Here is a 19,348-nt window from a genome sequence, read left to right as displayed (position 1 = left end):
GTCCAACCAAATTACCAACACTCACTTCCACGCTGACACAACATGTTTTCATTGGATTCATTCCCCTGCCTCGATCCGTACTGTCTGACTGCGTGATTGTTCATTTCCCAACTAAAGTCATGACTCAATGGGCTGGTTTTCCCCTGCCCTCATTTTTGTTCACTTTTATTTGAAGCACAAACTTACAGCAAGACGTTTAGCTGTATATTGTAAAGATTCTGAATATACTTTTTTAATTATTTTGGTAACATTTTTATATTAATTCAATAAGGTCGATCATAATTTTTTTATTTAACCTTCTAGGGGAAAAACTCTTGAGATTAAAAGTCTCTTACAAGAATGTCCTGATCAGGACGGACAGCAGTATGATCATATGTTGCATAAAATAATAACACATGCATCCAAATCCATACACCAGTTAATGAGTCTAATATGCTGTTTTAAATGTCACTGTTTGGCTGAAGTGTGAGGAAACTCTGGTGTTTTCCTAAAAATCCATTGTCTTGAATGGTAATTCATACCTAACCCTGTTATCACCGCGTAAATAAAACACTCTGCCGTGCAGCCAGCTCTTCTGTAAAGGGATGTGGATGATCTGTTCTCCTTCTCCTCGCTCACTCAGAGCTGGGGTAAACATCAGTCTCCGCCCTCGAACCTCCAGCCAATCGTACTTGAATATTCAAATAAGCCACCAATAAAGATGACCTGTAGCGGCAACTGTGACAGACCATAAGCAACTTCACTCCTCAGCTCCAGCTTCACACCACTTTCTGACCTGTCCAACATCAACTGGATCTACAACTGCTCCACCAGCATCCAGCAACATTTCGAAGAAACACATCAATAAGATGGGAAAACAAAATATCTGCTTTTTAACTGCTTGGATAATTTTGGGAAAAATCTTTGCAACTTTTTCTTCAGACCTTGAATCCAACACCACCGCTTTTGGTAAGTGGCTGAGATACTTTTTATTTATCTTAAATTATTATTATCATATTACCCCGATGTTGCTCTGTTTAAGTAAATGGATGCAGGTTAATTAATGCGCGCTGCACCGTGTTGACCGGTAATAACCTGGTAATAAGCGGACGGAGTTTAGGTCTTTAGCTCCATGTGTGACTGCGGCCAAGAGGCTTTTGTCCGAGGAAAGAGTAAAGCAGAAGGCATCAACACAGGAAAAACTAAAAGCAAAAAATATTCGCACATTTATTTTCGCAGTTTTATTATAAAACATGAAAAATATTAGAGTAGAAAAACACGATGCTCATATTTAATTAAGTTACAACGCAAATTCAGTTTCATAGTCTGTCTCATAGGGAAAAAGTTATTATTGTTTACTTTACAAGATCCAGTTTTATTTCCGGAAAATCCACATTCTTCATTTTTTCACGAAACTTTCAAAACTTGTGCTGGTGGGAATCCAGGAGACAAAAGGGGGCGACACCGCCACGCTTTACACTCCTACTGCTCCACCGCTCACAATGCTTTATGCATCAGCAGTCCGAGGCGTCAGAATGATGCTGATTCACTTAATTAAAAAAACTATGTCACCGTATTGTTTTGAAGAGTTTTCCGTCATTATTGAAAAGCTGCATTTAACTGAAACTTAATAACAGCGTAAAAAAGTGTCTTTGTCTCACCTGTCAACAGACACCCGCTTTTCTGTCATATCATAACAATCCAGCACTGCTTGTTTGTGTGTGTTGTAACAGCAAACACCACAGTCACCATTGATCAACTGCTGAATACCACTGAATGGCTCACCGACTTCACCGACATCGTGTCCAAGTTCTCCCTGCGCACCGCAGACACCCCGGATGATGACATGTGTTACATAGTACCTGGGAGGCCGGAAACCATCAAGGAGTGCAACTTTAATCCAGAAACACAGACCTTCATTGTGATACACGGCTGGACGGTATGTCACACTGAGCACACTTGACAGCCATGTTTTGCTCTTTGCAAATGACAGAAATACTTTGTTCTGATGTTGAAAAACCAAACCTACCAATTGTACTGTTATTTTTGGGGCAGAATTGTAAACTTAATACAAAGCTACACTTGTAAGAGGAAACAGGCTGGGTAAGGAATGATAGGAAGTCCATGCATTTTCTGTTTTAATGTGATTTATGGCCAGTCAGGCAGCAAAATTTGAACCTGATGATGCTTTGGCTGTTCTCCAACAACAGGACACAGAGCGAGGGCTAAGGCAAGAATAAATCATGCCATACTGCAGTTGAGCTCACACTAGCTTTGTGTGTTCCTGTAGGTAACAGGGATGTTTGAGAGCTGGGTGCCCAAGCTGGTGTCTGCTCTGTATGACCGTGTACCCACTGCTAATGTGATTGTGGTGGACTGGCTGTCCCGAGCCAACCAGCACTACCCGACCTCTGCCGCCTACACCAAACTAGTGGGTCGTGACGTCGCCAAGTTTGTTACCTGGATACAAGTGAGTGCTCTCACAGAAAAGCAGCGGTTGACAACTAACTTAACACATTTTTTTTTCTTTTTGGACGCCCATATTACCACAGCGCTGACTTGTCGTCAGTGTGCTGCCAGAGAAAGTTGCTTTACATGATGTAATGTTTTGTACCCTGTGGTGCTGCTGCGGATATGTTTTCCTACTGGTTATGATTTTAAATGCCAATAAAAATATTTTATGACCGCGTTTGTGGCTCACAACAGCGTCTCCTAACAAGGCTTAGTGGAGCGCAGCTTTGGTTTGAACAAGGCTAAAAGGGGAACTGGCGTGAAGAATTTGTTTACATGAAGCTTGCAAAGATTTGGCAAACCCCAAATTACATAAAATGATCCCCTTTTTTGGAGGATTTCCAAAATTCTGTGAACATTTGGAAAAGCTATAACCTACAGATAGTTTCGATCCCTCTTGCAAGTCTGCAGGATTCTCTACAAACTGTTTTAAGGGAGTGTAATATGTTCTTCTGACGCATTTCTTACCTTTCAGAACGAGCTGCAGTTGCCCTGGGACAGAGTTCATCTGCTGGGTTATAGTCTGGGAGCGCATGTTGCTGGAATTGCCGGAGACCTTACCAACCACAAAATCAGCCGGATCACAGGTAAGAGCATTAAGATATCAAATGGATTATTATCTGCTCACATTATAGATTTATTAGCACAATGGGTCAGTGTTGCCCTCTGTTCCGACTGACAGCACAGTCTCACACAACTGCATCATTACAGTTAGGATTGTGTAAGGTGTTTTAGCTGTAAGCACTGTGACCTGTTTTCAGATACCATTAAATACTAAATATAGTGTAAGTGCCTGTGTGTTAACATACCATACCATATGTATGAGTATTTTTTTCCAGTGCCGTTCTTAAAAGCACCTCGGCATGCCAGTGAAACATAATCTGGGCATGCATGTGTATCTACATCTACTGAGCTCCTGCCAGCTAGTGGCTCCAGGTTTTTTTTGCCACTATGACGTTGCTCCAGCTTTGAAATCCGTCTGACCTGCCAAGAATAATATGTGCAGCTCTGTTAGTAAATCTATCTATAAAAGTGATCGCTTTCTTCTAGTACATCCAAATCTATCCATATTTTCTTTGTTGTGACACAGTAAAAAAACGCAAATCCCTCTTTTTCTCCAGGTCTGGATCCCGCCGGCCCCACGTTCGAGCACGCGGATGAACAGAGCACACTGTCCCGAGGCGATGCCCAGTTTGTGGATGTCCTGCACACCAACACCAGGGGCTCCCCGGACCGCAGTATTGGCATCCAGAGACCAGTGGGTCACATAGATATTTACCCCAACGGAGGCACCTTCCAGCCAGGCTGCGACATCCAGAACACTTTGATGGGAATTGCATTAGAAGGAATCAAAGGCCTCCAAAGTATGACATACAAACCCTCCTTGCTTTTTGCTCTTGACTGCACTTTTACAAATATTCACTTTGAAGCACTTTGTTTAGGTTTGATTTGATTACTGATGATAACACACAGCCAAATACAAATATAACCTGGATTCATAACAGCACATGCAGCATCACATAATCTTTGCTCTTCAACACCAAGAGTGAGTGTTTATGTTCAGTATAATGAGCAAAAACAGAAGATAATGGTGATCGGTTAAATTGTATAAACGATCAGTTTAACGAATGTCTGTAACAGTTCTTGTAAGTTTACGTGGCATCAACAGACACTGACTGTATAAAAGCTTTCAGGGCCGCAGTTAAAGCGTGTTTGCCTCCAGTCATAACAGACTTGCACTGTGACAGAGATTAAAGTACCTCCTGATGTTCTGCCCCCTCAGCTATTGTACTTTAACAGAGCAGAGCAGAATTAAGTGGGAAATGGCTTGTGGGTCAGCATGTGTTAAAAAAACAGTAAAAGTCCAACACGAGGAAGTAATTTTCCATGTTTGCGTGACGTTACCTGGGCGATGTGCAGAAACCTTACACGTTCTTTGCTCTCTGTTTCGCAGATATGGACCAGCTTGTCAAATGCTCCCACGAGCGCTCCATCCACCTGTTCATCGACTCTCTGCTGAACATCGAGCAGCAGAGCGTGGCCTTCCGATGCAACTCCAAAGACACCTTCAACAAGGGAATGTGCCTCAGCTGCAGGAAGAACCGCTGCAACAAGATCGGCTACAACGTGAAAAAAGTCCGCACGGCCCGCAGCACAACGATGTACCTCAAGACTCGTGGAACGATGCCTTTCAAAGGTAAAAACCAGAAAAAAGGATGTGCACGTGAAAAGATTTGAGTATCTGTCAGTGATATTAAAGTAGAATGAATGGATGCTCCCTGCAGTGCAAAAGAGATTAAATTTAACATTTAACAGCTGAAGAAAATTCCAGCTGGTTTTATGTACTTTATGGAGGATTATAATGATTTAAGCCATTCACATACTTTATTAAAGTAATCCTCAGTCTATGAGCTACTGTTCTGTGGTGTTCTTAGTGTGCATGTGGTTTCCTGAAGCTGGAATTACTGGTAGTACTGGTAGTGTTGCTGTGCACAATTTGTGGACCAGGAAAGATGACTTACTGCAACGACACGTGTACAAAAAGTATCACGCACTCAGAAGGTTACGAGAAGGTGTCATGGGTGTTTCCTTTATCTGGAGGGGATGTTAAGGAAAAGTGAGACCAGTGGACACCAGCAATGGAAAAGTTTATTGACACAAGCCAACAGTGTTATTGTTAGAAACTTTGTGTGGACAGCTTAGCATGTTTTGTAGATACATAGGGTCTCCAACATGGATCAAGCCTCATTCGCCACTCAGTGACTTTTTTCAACAAAGATCTTGATTGAATTTTTCCTCTAATCTGGTACACGTCTTGAGCCGTGTCTGGGAATCTGGCTGTTAGTCATTTATGTGGCTTTGCAAATGAAACCAGCCAGGATTTACCGCAAATCCGTGTTTTAAATGCCAGTCTGTAAAGGTCACACTGAGATAGAGAAAGGTCCAGGTTACATAAGCTTTTCTAGTGATAAACAAACTTGGAGCAGTCAAATAAGAGAAGTGGGCTAATCTCTAACAACTGGATCCCCCCTTCTTACAGTTTTCCACTACCAGGTGAAGGCACATTTCTTCAGCCAGAACAAGCAGAGCTTCACGGAGCAGCCAATGAAGATTTCCCTGTATGGAACAAATGGAGAGAAGGAAGATATTCCTTTTGTTCTGTGAGTACATTAAACAGCATACATATTTACTTTTATAACTTTAAAACCAAGTTTGCAAAGACGTGCACATGTAGATTACAAGAAAAGGTAGACAAATCTAACAATCCGTGTAGAGAACCTTCAAATCTGAGCAGCTTCTCTTGTCTTAACCTTGCAGACCAGCCCTGAACAGTAACACCACTCAATCCTTCCTCATCACCACCGACACGGATATCGGAGACCTGATGATCGTGAAGCTGCGCTGGGAGCGGGATGCGTACATCAGCTGGTCAAACTGGTGGGGCAACACCAAGTTCAACATCCGAAAACTTCGCATCAAGTGTGGAGAGACTCAGTCCAAGTAAGTTCAGACCTGCTGACATTTATGCACTGCAGTCTTGTGACGGAAAAATAATCATTTAGGATGTTAATAATGTTTTTTTTTCTCTGTGTGTATTCAGGGTGATCTTTAATGCAAAGGACGGAGAGTTTGTTGACCTCACCCGGGGAGGAGAGAACGCCGTCTTTGTCAAGTCAAAGGAAGACAAACAGAGCCGTAAAGAAAAACTGTAAGTTAAAGACAGTGAAACATTTTCTACTTTAAATAAAATCTTTAAGTGTTTGCCTAAATGTAAAAAGTAGATTTATCTTGTTAGAGAGATGTAGAGAACTCAATTTTCCCCATACCTGATAAATTGGAGGAAGTGGAAAAATGAGTAAATCAAACCTGAACCACAGAAATAGATCATTAAACTTTAATTAACAGTTACAAATGTATTAGAAAGAGTTTTAGGCAGAGACATTGGGCAGTTCAGGGGAGATTGAGCAGGTTTAGACATGCAAAGAGGAGAATTACTGGATGTATTAAGAGGGGAGGAGTTACCAGGCAAGATGAAAGGAGGACGGCCCGAAGATGTTTGTGGATATGCATGACAGAGGAAAGTGTGGAGGCCAGGAGGAGATGAAATCTGAAAACAAGAGCAACAAGAATAAAACAATTATCACATTTGAATCCTATAGATAGCATTCTTTAGGTCCTGCGAGCTTTGTTTTTGTATTATCAAAGACAAGATGTCTCATTCTACTCTTCTTCTTCCCAGGGCGCACAAGCTTAAAACGAAGGGCAGCCTTTTTGGGCAGCAGGAAGCTTGAAGTTGCACTCAAACACCCACCGCGCGTATCATCTGTCCCTTCACACGTAGCCAAAGATGGGCAGCACACAGCAACGCTGGGAAAGCCTTCGCAAATAACTGGACACATATGAGATTTGCTGTGTTTTTTTCTTCTTCTCCTGCTCTTGTATTTACTGAACTTCCCGTGCAACCAACTTAACCTCATCCACAGTGCTAGAAATCACGCTGCTGTAGCATGTTTCTTCTTGATGATGTGCTGACATTTTTAAGTAGCTGAACTGCTTTGTAATCATTATTTTTGCTTTTTGTATCCTATATTTACTGTTTATACCGACTTTGATATACTTTGACAGAAGCGATGTGTTTTCTGAGCCTTTGTGAACTTGGATTATTATTGATGTTTAAATAATCCAGAGTGATAGGCATAATTTTGGCACATCTTTGTTGGTTTTTATGTTTTTTAAATGTCCAAAGTGATTATTTTCTGCCCAACATTTGTCTTTACTTAACCACTAATTGCCAACAATCAACAGGGACCAAAGAAGCATTTACAATCTACTGAATGGAGAATCACAGTGGTCTTTGTAAATACCTTAATCAGTATCTTTTCAAATATGAGCTACATGGTAATATCTGATCTTTTGAAGTCTTGCTTGATCTTTGATTTTATTGGTTATTGTGTCACTGGTCACTTTAAAAGGCTCTCCGCCCCTCGAAGCAGTTCAGATGTTAAGGTCATCGAGGTTGCACTCCAATAAGGATATGCATTTTTTTTTAGTTTTGGTAAACTGATCAAATTTTAAAGGATAAGTGCGCCTCTCGGTCAACAGCATCTCACCTGAAACAGTTTACCTCATTTCACTCAATTATAGCCATATACTAAAAGGTCAAACATTACAAAAAAATCACCCAAGCCTTTATGATTTGTGATGGACTGACATAAACGACAGCCATAATACATCTCAAGATTACTTCACCTTGTATTTATTGATTGTACATTTATATATTTGTATATAAAGCTGTAATATATTTTGGCAGGCTCCCGTTGTCATCTCTATTTTTTTACAATTCAAGCGGTTTGTGTTTTTGTGGGCGAGACCTTGGAAGGATCGATCAAATTGGTCCCAGTTCTAGCTGTTGATGGAACCACTACTTTGAGCATGTGCAGATGCTGGTTAGGTAGGGGTCAACAGCCCTTGCTATCAAAAGAACAGAGCCTTATAATGAAGGCTACATGTATCAGCATCACTCATACATATAAATAATGCAGCAAATGTGTTCTGGTACCAGTTCTCAAGAACAAGAAGTGATGTGCAGATCTGTGGCGATGCCGATGAGCCACATCATGAAGATATGGGGAAGAGCTGTTGAAGCTAGGTTAAGACGAAGGGTGATGATTAGTGAGGAGCAGTGCAGCGCAGATGCAATGTTTGCTTTCAGAGTGTTGATGGAGAAGGTTAGATAGGGCGCCAAGATGACGCCCTATCTAACCTCTGAGACTCTGAGAGGTTGAGAAATAAGTATATCAGAGTGACCACTCAGGTTGGGCAGTGTGAAGACAAAGTTAGAGCAGCAAAACTGAGATGGATTGGATTGGAGAGAAGGAATGGTGGAGATCCTGGATGAAGGATGTTGAATATGGCGCTGTCAGGCAGGAGGAAATGAGGAAGACTCCAGAGAAGATTTGTGGATGTAGTGAGAGGGGAATGGCATTACAGAGGATGGTGAAACTGAGGCAGAAGAAGAAGCTAACGTTACATTTTCATTCCAGTAAAGCTTCTGCATGTGTGGCATTCATGAAATGATAAAACTGAAATCGTGAATGTTAGTGAAGACAAGGAAAAAAATATCTTGCTGTGAAAAGAGCTAGAAAAATATTCTGGCCACTTTGAGTGCTACCTGTGATTATACAAATAAATTAAATTAAATATAGATTACTTTGATAATAAATTAAAAGTATAGCAACCGAGAATGCTGGAGATACACTCATGCTCTCTACTTGCTGACTTGCAGTTTTATGGCCTGGTACTTGATTGTATTTGTGGAGAGAGCCATGCTTGTACATTTTCAAACAATTTCAGTTTAGTTTGACTGAGAATGCGTGCTCGGATATTTTAATAAATGATACTTTCAGCTTCCCACGTGTTACCATTTCCTGAGCAGCCGCTAAAACGGTTTCGACCACTGATACAGTTCTTAAAACTGCTTTTGCTCTTTTCATTAAAAGTACACTCCATAGCTAGGAGGACTCAAGCCATATAGGTGCATAAATCAGTGCTCACCACAGTACTGTAAAATTAAGGATAAGGTGCCAGGCAACAGATGATGTTGCCTGGCAACAGATGATGATTTACCCTAAAGAAGAATTGTTTATGTAAACACTCTTTTTTTACTACCCTTGTGTATAAAGACTGTAATATTAATAATAATGGATACTTTATTGATCCCCATGGGGAAATTACTTGTTTTTCTCTGCATTTGACCCATTCACTCTGTGAAGCAGTGGGCAGCCCACTAAGCAGGCGCCCGGGGAGCAGTGTGTAGGGACGGTACCTTGCTCAGGGGTACCTCAGGGTAGCCGTTAAGTGGATTCGAACCGCCGACCTTCCGATCATGGGGCGACCACTTTACCTACTGAGCTATCCCTGCTCAGTAACAGCTTTCCCGCACGGGTCCACAGCAGGCACACCTGTAACGCACACCTCAGCCCCACTCCACACTGTGGACTTCGGTGCTGGGGCCTCACATGTGTCTCCTCCGAGGCTCAAACTGGGGAACTTTCACAGAATATGAAAACAACATATTCTGTTGGTTGGGACTCTCCACCCTCAAATGGGCCTCAAATGGGTGTGCCCAAGCAGGGCCCACAGCAGTTTTTTCCCCTTTGAGGCTCCACGTGGGTTTTCTATGGGTAAGTACACTGTGGACCATGTAGTAGTCCCAAAGGCCCAAAATGCTGTATGCCCTGTGTAGACACATCCACTTGAACCTGAATAGGTGTGGGTTTGCTGTGCCCCCACAGCCCCACAGCTCACCTAAACCTAAACTTTCCTAAAAAGAGGAAAGCTGTTGTGCAACATTTGGAGTCTGGACCGGGATAATGAAATGAGATGTGGATGTTTTTTTATATTCTAGTTGTTTAAACTCTCAAAGCACAATCTGAATGTCAGCTGACGGCTGTTTTAGTTTTAAAGTTGATCAGGTCATGGCGTGATTTAATCTTCCAAACAAAACAACAAAAATTCCCCCGACTTTGTTTGTAATGTTTCATTTTCTATAATTCTGATACTCTGAAAATGCCTGATCCACTGTGAGGGGACTGTAGAAATCAGTATTTTCTTCTTTTGGCAGTGTCACTGGGGAATAACAGGATTTCTAACCTTCAGCCAAAGAGTTTCTTAGAGTCCGTTTCCCATTATTCATAAAGTATCACTAACATCATTGCTCATTTACTTTTCTGGGACACAAAGAAGGTTAAAGAGTTGTAACAGAACTTGGTGTGAGTAAGTGTAAGGTCAAGGTACAGGAAAGCATTTTTGTCCTTGTGGTCACTGTGGAAACTTTCCCTCATGACTTTCTGTTGCTGGTGAACAAGTGTTGTTGAAGCCACAAAGATGACTTTTACATTTTTCCTGCTGCCCTCTCCAATCTGAAACTAGTGCTCAGGAAAAACGCTGCATGTATAAATGGTAACAAATTAACTATTCATATTTTTGCTTGGTTTAAAGCTGTTGCTGTCTTTTATAAGCCTAAAAAACACAAAGTTTTACTCTGTTCGTCTTTTTTTGTGTGATTTTCTCATATGCAACATGTGCCATTCCTAGAAATCAGCTTGGGAAATAATCTTGGAAGTACATAAAATTAAAGACATTCTGTTGTCTCCAAACTTTAAGGAGGAATTACTGTTTGCCCATTTTTCATCTCAGCTGGAACCAACAAATCTTGGCTGTGGTCCGGCATGTTCTTCACTGCCCTTTAGTCACCAGGGGACGAGTGCTTCCCCTGAAAAGGCTGCAGAGGCAGGAGTGGAAAAACAAATGCAGTCACTGTTTTTCAAGGAAAATCCAATCATATTCAAAGAAGAATAAAAAGTAATGAAGCCAGCTATTTTGTTGCAATACCAACATCTGGAGAGTGTGTGCAAAAGGAAGAAGAGGAGTGGAGCTTTTATTACACAGTATGGCCTGCACCTCATGTAACAGAGCAAAAATGAAGATATTATGTAAAATATTTCTGTGTAGGTTCTCGGTCATCCAGGTCACAGTTGTCTTTTAAGTGTTTTGGAGACATTTACCTCTCATTGAAAATGCTTCTTCATAAAACCAAAGGGTGGAGAGTCCCAGGTTTTTAAACCCTAGTTGGGGTTTGTTCCTTAGGTGGTTGTCCTTGACCCACTATTAATCATATGCATCATCACATGAGCCCAGGTGTGAAAAAAGGCGTGTGTCATTAGCACTACAAGCTTTGGATGAAACCACTCTGAGACCTTGAGATCACCTGACTCAAGGTGCGCTGGGAGTTGAAGCCCTTGGGCAGGAATCTCAAGACTGTACTGTTGGTGTCCAGTCCAGGTGAGGCTAAAAGTGGGTATTATTATTGATTTTGCAGGGTTTTACTCATGGTCCAAGTTAGATGCTCCATCAAACGCTCATTTTTATGGCTATATTCATCTTAAATGAACTGAATATAAGTTTTTTTTTTGCAGTTTTAATGTAAATGGGGCGATCGTGGCTCAAGAGTTGGCAGTTCGTCTTGTAATCGGAAGGTTGCCGGTTCGAGCCCCGGCTCGGACAGTCTCAGTCGTTGTGTCCTTGGGCAAGACGCTTCACCCGTTGGCTACTGGTGGTGGTCAGAGGGCCCGGTGGCGCCAGTGTCCGGCAGCCTCGCCTCTGTCAGTGTGCCCCAGGGCAGCTGTGGCTACAATGTAGCTTGCCGTCACCAGTGCGTGAATGGGTGGATGACTGGATGTGTAAAGCGCTTTGGGGTCCTTAGGGACTAGTAAAGCGCTATACAAATACAGGCCATTTAAATATGCATGTTTTAATGTGACCTGGAGAGTTCCACAGATCTGGAATAAAAATCACAACAAAAATGTTAAAATTATTCTCTGTTTTGAAAGAGTTTAACACAACAGCTGCTGCTAAAATATATTTGATTCTAAATACTGTATGGTGAGGATTTTTCAAAATCTGCAAGCGCTTCACATTTTAAGTCCATACTTTAATAAATTCATAATGCTATTTTTATGTGCCACTGTGTAGAAGGTATTTTCAATAATAGGTTAGTAAAGTACTGTATGTTGGTAATTATATATGTCTTTTGTGATCTGAATAGCTTTCAGGGAGTCCCATTTCACAAATGATCATTTTATATGTGCTCATGTCTGAGTCAGATCACAAGTGATTTGTGAATAAAGTGTGAAGTAGCAGCAGTTTAGCAGTCAGAATCAAGAACTTGGATTTATTTAGAAAATTATATTAAAATGGACTTAAAAAAAGATCCGAACTTATATTAATTTGGTATGTACTGTATTTATTACACACTCTAACATTGTCACGGGTAATGGGGGAAATACAGACTCAGTCGCGGAGCTCTGGATGCGAAGCAAACAGTGCGTTTATTTACAGTGCTCAAAAACAGTCACAAAGCGAAGTACAAAAATCCAACGGTGATCATCTCCAAATTCCCAGTGGTGTGCAGGTGAGTCTCCCAAGTGATTATCTGAGTGTGTTTCTCCTCCGAGGGCTTAATCCAGCGGACTCCTTCTCTCCAACCTTCTGCTCCGTATCACTTCCTCCGAGCCTCCAGTACAATCCAGCGTCGACTGCCATCCGGACACATAGTTAAGTACCTCAGTCCACAACGAGGATGATCAGTGACAGCTGGATGGCAAATTAGGTGCAGGTGTGTCAGCCACTGGGTGGAGGAGGAGAGAGAGAGAAGCACACACATACACACACAGACAGGTCGCTCCGGGAAGGACCGTCCGACCATGACAAACATACATAGTATATATCAGTCACTGCACCAGTAATTTTTTTATATCTTGCAAATGGTGCAGTTGACTTTAACACGCTTCTGACTCTTCAACCATCACTTCATCGGCCTCCTTCCCAGTTTTTCTTAGTGTCTTGTCCTGACGTTTTGGGCAACAACTCAGCAGCTGTAAAGCCAGCTACTCTTGCATGAATATGTGTCCATAATCTTAAACTTGTATCAGCAATACCTAGCCTATTTGGTAAGTAAATAGGTTAGGTATTGACCTATCACATGTAATAGGTCAAAGGTCAGAGTTTTAAAGCAATGGCGGCTAACTTTACTGCAAGAACCTCACTGATTGCTCAGTTAGGTTTCAGTCTTATCTTTCCAGTTTAAAAAAATAATATAATATTGAATAAGAACTGTTTCTGAGTAGTGGAGCCCTGCAAACATGACGATGAATGATCTGAATGATGTGGAACCTTTGACTTATAAAAATCGGTTTAAAGCCATGTATGTATACAATTCAGCCTAGTTACACTATTTAAATATGAAAGTGCATTTCTTTACAGATTTAGTTAATCACACAGGAAGCACTGCAACAATGCAAACGTTTATGCTAATCAGTGTCTCCTGCTGATCTGGCCGTGGTCGTGTGGTAGAAACATACACTGAATGCATTTAAAAAATAAATAGCGCTTTCTCGGGGTTCAATGAGTCGCTACACTGCCAAACACTGTTGCTATCGCTCCTCATAAAGCAGGCTTAATGGTTTAGTTTACACATTTACTTTCCATTCCCCGCCCGAGGCCAGCAGCCAATGGCTTGTCAGAACTTCAGAAGCGCTATTTAAGACGCAGACTGTTCAAGGTGGTTCAGATATCAGCGCACTGCGCGCAACAGGACGCGCGGGCTTATTCCTTACTACAGGACTGCGTACACTCCCGGGCTGCGGCGTTTCATTGACTGATTTCGTCCTTAAAGATATTTTCTCCAAAAGGAATAAAGTGCAAAAGAAATGAGAGCGTGGAAAGTGCGGTTTCTGTGCTTCGTGGTGTTGAATGCAGCTGTGCAAAATGTGACGTCCTTGGAGGAAGAGCTCGCCGATTCAATTTTTGGTGAGTTGTCAGTTACTTCATCCACATTTAGGTCTGTATGTTTGTAGTTCTGCAGGTACGTGAGGTGAAAATTCCCGTGTAACTGTAACTTGGTGAAAACCAAGCGCAGTGCTTGTGTGTGTGTACAGTAGTTTCTACCTTGCCAGTGATATCAACGCGCTATAGGACATACTTTAGGTCACGTGTCTATGACTAAACTCATCTCTGATACTCTCCTCACTTACTATTCCCTGGAAGAGACGCTCTGAAATTGAAGCTAACGCTGGAAATTAGAGAAATAAACTGAAATGTGTCAGACTGTCAAATTATCCCAACAAACTGATTTATCCGGGTGTCATCATGTCTATTTATTTTCACAATATGATCCTCAAACTATTGGAGCCTTTATTTTGGTAATTGTTTGCAAGGGTCTGGTCTCCGCCTCCCCACACTTTGAAAACCAGTACAAGGCCCAGTCAGCTGACTGTGCCAGCAGGACCACAGAAACTTGGGCAGATTATATTCGGTGAGGTGGCAGGAACAAAGCTGAGAAACCCTTATGAGCCTCTGTGGAGCTCAGTCCTGACCAAGTGAACTCCTTAAACCCCTGAGCTTTGATCTCCTCTAAGGTGGAAGCTCATTTTCTGAGGGGCCCTGGGGGCGGACCTTATTGCCACCAGCAACTCAGCTAGCTGGTCAGACTTCTCAGACTTTCCAGCCAGACTATTAGATAAGATTTGTATATCTGATCAAAACACCAGGAAGCCAGAGGATTTGTTTCCCCTTCTTTATTTTTTTAAGAGTATAAAGTTCTCTTAAACCATCCAGCTAACTGGATAATCTTCTCTGTCAGGTAACTTCCTCGATCCTGTGAAAGGCTTTTTTGGCCACAAGGCTGAGAGCAATGCCACTGTTGCCAAATTCTCGCTGCGCAAGCCATCCCATCCCGATGATGACCTCTGCTACATCATTCCAGGAAAACCCGACTCCCTGGCAACCTGCACCTTCAACGGCACTTCCAAAACCTTTCTCATAATCCATGGCTGGACGGTAAGCAGAGATGCTTCAGCTTGTTTTAACCTGCCCCTATTTTCCAAAATATCCAGAGCTTTGTTTTCTTTTGAATCGAAAGGAGAATAAAAGACCGGGAATACCTTTCACCAAATTCTGGTGAGGTGGCATCTCACTAAAATAAAAAAATCATATTGACTGACAACCAGCCAAAGTATTTCCTGACATGTTGATCTGGAGGTGGCTTAAATTACACGCGTACACTAGTTTCACTTGTCAGGATTGATGTTTGTTTGTCTTTTCAACAGCTGAGTGGTATGTTTGAAAGCTGGATCCCTAAACTGGTATCGGCACTGTATGAGAGAGAGCAGACGGCCAACGTCATCGTGGTGGACTGGCTCAACTCGGCTCAGAATCACTATGTGGTCGCAGCTCAGAAAACCAAAGCAGTGGGGCAGGAGATCGCTCAGTTCATCGATTGGATCGAGGTTAGTTAAGCTCTTGATTTCACAGGTCTCATTAAATGCCCTTTCATTAAAATATCGATGAGTTAGTGTTATTTAACCTCAAGTATTTAAACGATGTGTTTATATGAGTAACAAAGAAAAAGCGAATGAAATTAAACCCAAAGGTAATGTGGAGTATTTCTTACACTCTCCTTAACTTAATTACTTTTGATTTTCAAGGAGACCACCAACATGCCTCTTGAGAACATTCACCTGATTGGCTACAGCCTCGGGGCCCACGTGGCCGGATTTGCTGGCAGCCATGCAACCAATAAAGTCGGAAGAATCACCGGTAAACAAGACAGAAGATTTCAGATGTTTGTTTTAAAGCTATTACCACAACAATAAAGTCGTGTAATGTTGGTCCTCCTCGTCTCTGTCTGAAGGTTTGGATCCCGCTGGTCCCGACTTCGAGGGCGAACACGCCCACAGGCGCCTCTCCCCAGATGATGCTCACTTCGTGGATGTCCTTCACACCTTCACACGCGGCTCTTTGGGTCTCAGCATCGGAATCCAGCAGCCCGTCGGCCACGTGGACATTTACCCCAACGGAGGCAGCTACCAGCCGGGCTGCAACCTCAGGGGAGCGCTGGAGAAGATCGCCAACTTTGGAATATTTGGTAAAAATAACTAAAATGACTGCAGCCCTGATTTTACTGTATCTGCACAGTGATTGTTGTATTCTTTTACGAAGAGAGTAAGAAACAGGTAAAGTTAGTTAAAGCGTTAATGAACTTTATTATGAAGCAATCAGATCAGAGGTTCAGCCACAATAAAACAAAATTAAGCACATTTTTTAGAAACACATAAGTGCCTATACACAGAGTGTGCCGCTTAGAAGCTTGTAACTGCTTGCTGCTGTCATTAATATCTTAGCAGTGGACATTGTTAATGACAGCTGCACAATGACGTCATTCACACCAGTGTGAAAATAAACAGAGGGTCCCAAACATGGCTGAGGAAAGGTCAGATTAAAAATAAGTAAATTTACCCGGAGCACGGTCAGCTACTGAATGGAAAAGTAATGTGTATGCAATGTAGAGAATTAGAGCAGATAATAAATTGCATCCATTTCTTTCCTCCTCAGCTGTGTCGGACGCCGTCAAGTGTGAACACGAGCGTTCGGTTCACCTCTTCATCGACTCCCTGCTGAACGAGCAGGAAGCGGCCATGGCGTACAGATGTGGCAGCAACGACATGTTCGACCGCGGGATGTGCCTGAGCTGCCGGAAAAGCCGCTGCAACACGGTGGGCTACGACATCAACAAGGTCCGCAAGCCTCGCAGCGTTCAGATGTACACCAAGACACGATCCTCCATGCCTTTCAGAGGTCAGCGGCATGCTCTTTAATATCATCGCTGTTATCACATGAAAGCTGATATATTTGCAGAAACAAAAAGCAAAGAATAATCTAAAAAACATCTCATACTTTCTGGGATTGTTGACTTTTGAGATTCTAGTTGCTTCGGCTGAAACTTAAACCCATTAAATCTGGAGCAGTTTTATTACGTTAATTTACACGCATGCTTTCAGGTCCTTAAATGGTGCAAATTGTTGCTTTGTTTTGCAGTTTACCACTATCAGCTGAAGATCCACTTCTCCAGTAAGGTGAATAGCTCAGCTATGGAGCCCTCGCTTACTGTCTCGCTGTATGGAACCAGAGGAGAAGCTGAAAACCTGCAGCTTAAACTGTGAGTGAGGGTTTGAACCCTTATGAAGAAGAATTACTGCACAGTGACTTGCATTTTTCAAGTTACGAGTTGTTTTTAACACTTGCACAGTAATCAAAGAAAACAGCACGAGACAGAAACCATAAACAGAAAGAGGCAACCACACACAAACACATTTCACTGCTGGGCCTTTACAGCGTGCTTTCATCGCCATGTTATCATCTTTTATGGCACATACTTTACAAGCCTCAGTTAAATAAAACATGCTGGCTATGTGTATGCGTGGAGATCAACATTTCTTTCCGCCTGTGTCTGGCAGAAAGGAGAAAATTGTCACAAATAAGACACATTCGTTCCTGCTGGTGACGGAGAAAGACATCGGTGACCTGCTGATGCTGAAGTTTAAATGGGAGGAGACAAACGGCTGGTCTGCGTCAAGCATGCTGAAGATGGTTTCCTCTTGGTGGTCTGGCAGCTCAGATGGCGCTAACGTGGCGGTTCACAAAATCCGCATTAGAGCGGGCGAGACGCAACAAAAGTGAGTTGCAGAACATTAAAGGTGTAGTTACCAAATAATGTCTGTCTGCCAGAAGACAAAAAACTCGAGGCTTCCCTTGAGTTTTCCTGAAATGCCAGTGTTGGAGTTTCCATGATGGACCTCATAGAAATGTGTCTATTACTGGGATTTATGGCTAAAATATATCAAGCTTAAAGCACAGGCTTAAGCAGAATCTCAGGGAGCTACTTGAACACGCACAGTTAAGCAGTATTTCATGAATTTCTCCCACAGGATGGTGTTCTGCATAAAAGATCCTGACGCTCAGAAGCTGACACAGGAGCTCACGTTTGTTAAATGTAAGGATCCGTGGAGGACGAACAGAAAGCGAACTCTAAGAAGGTGAGCTTGCCTCTGTGTTAACCCTACTCTTTACCATTGCATTACTGCTAACGCTGATAAATAACAATACATTTGCTGCTTCTGTCTGTAGAGTAACTCTGGAGAACCACTGATCGTGAAGACAAGACGCTCTCCACCATCCCCTTTGTCCATTTCAGCACTTAGCAGATAATTTATACACTAGTAACTTTTATACACCAGTAAATATCTGAAAGCCTTTATCACCTTGTATATATCCAAATAGGTATAATGTTTAAAACAATATGTATGTGAATACTATGTCATACTTTGTAAAAAAAAAAAAAAAAAAAGTAATTTAATGACTTTTGCTTGATTGTTGTACTACTAGTAAATCTTACAGGCCAGATCAACAAAGTTTGGTTGTAGAGGTACTAATGCCCTGATGTGTAGTACAATAATAATATTTCATATAAAGGAACCACTGTGAAATATAATAGAGTGACACCTCTGAAAATGAGGAAAAATAATATTAAAGGTGTATTTTTTGTGTGTTTTAAGCAGTAGGTTACAGTTTAGTTACCTTTTTGTGTTACCTAAGTAAGTACTAAGTTACCTGAGTCACCGAGCATTCACCACTGTGACTCTCAGCGCTGTATGTGACTGTGGGACCTGTATCAGTGTGCCTTACTGTAAACAAGCAGCAGAAGCTTTTCGGCTTTTTATTGTTGCCTTCCAACTCGGCGTCCGTTGTTCTTACTGTATGAACTTATACTGAAGTACTCAAAGCTGAAAAAGGTGTTATTTTAAATGCTTTTGCATGTTTTACTGCTTCACTCCTGCAAGAAGACGTTACTTTGAAGCTGTCACCTCAAAGAAGTGCTGGATACTCTTCTAAAAATGGCTTCCTTCTTTTAACGAGTATGTAATATTCGGTGTGAGCTCGAAAGCAAAGCTTCTATTAATGTTTGTGATGTGTGGTCTTTGTAAAGTGCAATATCTGCTGTGGATAAGATTTTATTTTTTGGCTCATGCTCATTCAATTATGCATTTCCAGTTAGTAAGCAATACTTGAACCTCAGTTCTTCAGAGGTATTGTACTGTAATAATTGTGACTTTTATAAAAAGGTATTTTGCACTTAAAACAGGGAAAGAGAAAACAACTCACCTGTACAATAAATGTAAATACTATAATATAGATACTGGAGTCTCTTATATGGAGCGCTGCTAGTTATATATTTTCACCTCTCTGTGAATTTGATCTATAAAAAGTGTGTTCATGTAATCACTGTACATAGCTGTAAATACGTCTCTGTATTGTATAAATTCTTTAATAAAACCAGCGTGTCGCCTGAGAGGTCATCTTGAGCTTGCATTTTTTTTAAAGGTCGAGAGAAATGCTCAACTTTTCTTCCTTGCTCGCTCAGTATAAAAAAAAATATAATTATCAGTCCTATTTACCATCT

At 41.7% G+C, this 19,348-nt stretch overlaps 2 protein-coding genes across 3 annotated transcripts; both read left to right on the top strand.

The window, feature by feature from the left end:
- Window positions 1-733: 733 nt before the first annotated feature.
- lpla (lipoprotein lipase a) lies at window positions 734-7,803 on the top strand. The gene is made up of 10 exons (XM_080877431.1): window positions 734-948; window positions 1,713-1,918; window positions 2,270-2,449; window positions 2,966-3,077; window positions 3,612-3,854; window positions 4,445-4,687; window positions 5,531-5,651; window positions 5,809-5,991; window positions 6,092-6,199; window positions 6,731-7,803. Exons 1-10 carry the CDS (start codon window positions 849-851, stop codon window positions 6,780-6,782), a joined length of 1,548 nt encoding a protein of 515 aa, XP_080733557.1. The 5' UTR covers window positions 734-848; the 3' UTR covers window positions 6,783-7,803.
- A 5,808-nt stretch (window positions 7,804-13,611) lies between these two features.
- Window positions 13,612-18,153, top strand: lpl2a (lipoprotein lipase 2 a). 2 transcript variants are annotated; one of them, XM_080879131.1, is made up of 10 exons: window positions 13,612-13,860; window positions 14,816-14,889; window positions 15,159-15,338; window positions 15,537-15,648; window positions 15,743-15,976; window positions 16,444-16,686; window positions 16,927-17,047; window positions 17,346-17,564; window positions 17,817-17,924; window positions 18,016-18,153. In XM_080879131.1, the coding sequence occupies exons 1-10, from the start codon at window positions 13,761-13,763 to the stop codon at window positions 18,035-18,037; spliced, it is 1,413 nt and encodes a 470-aa protein (XP_080735257.1). In that variant the 5' UTR covers window positions 13,612-13,760; the 3' UTR covers window positions 18,038-18,153. The 2 variants fall into 2 exon arrangements, with proteins under 2 accessions (XP_080735257.1, XP_080735256.1); XM_080879130.1 differs by having other exon boundaries at window positions 14,693-14,889.
- The last annotated feature ends 1,195 nt before the right edge of the window (window positions 18,154-19,348 follow it).

The sequence above is a fragment of the Rhamphochromis sp. 'chilingali' genome (assembly GCF_963969265.1).
Source record: "Rhamphochromis sp. 'chilingali' genome assembly, chromosome: 3".
Lineage (NCBI taxonomy): Eukaryota > Metazoa > Chordata > Actinopteri > Cichliformes > Cichlidae > Rhamphochromis > Rhamphochromis sp. 'chilingali'.
Note: the sequence above shows the minus strand (reverse complement) of the source record. Positions and strands in the feature narration are given on the sequence as shown.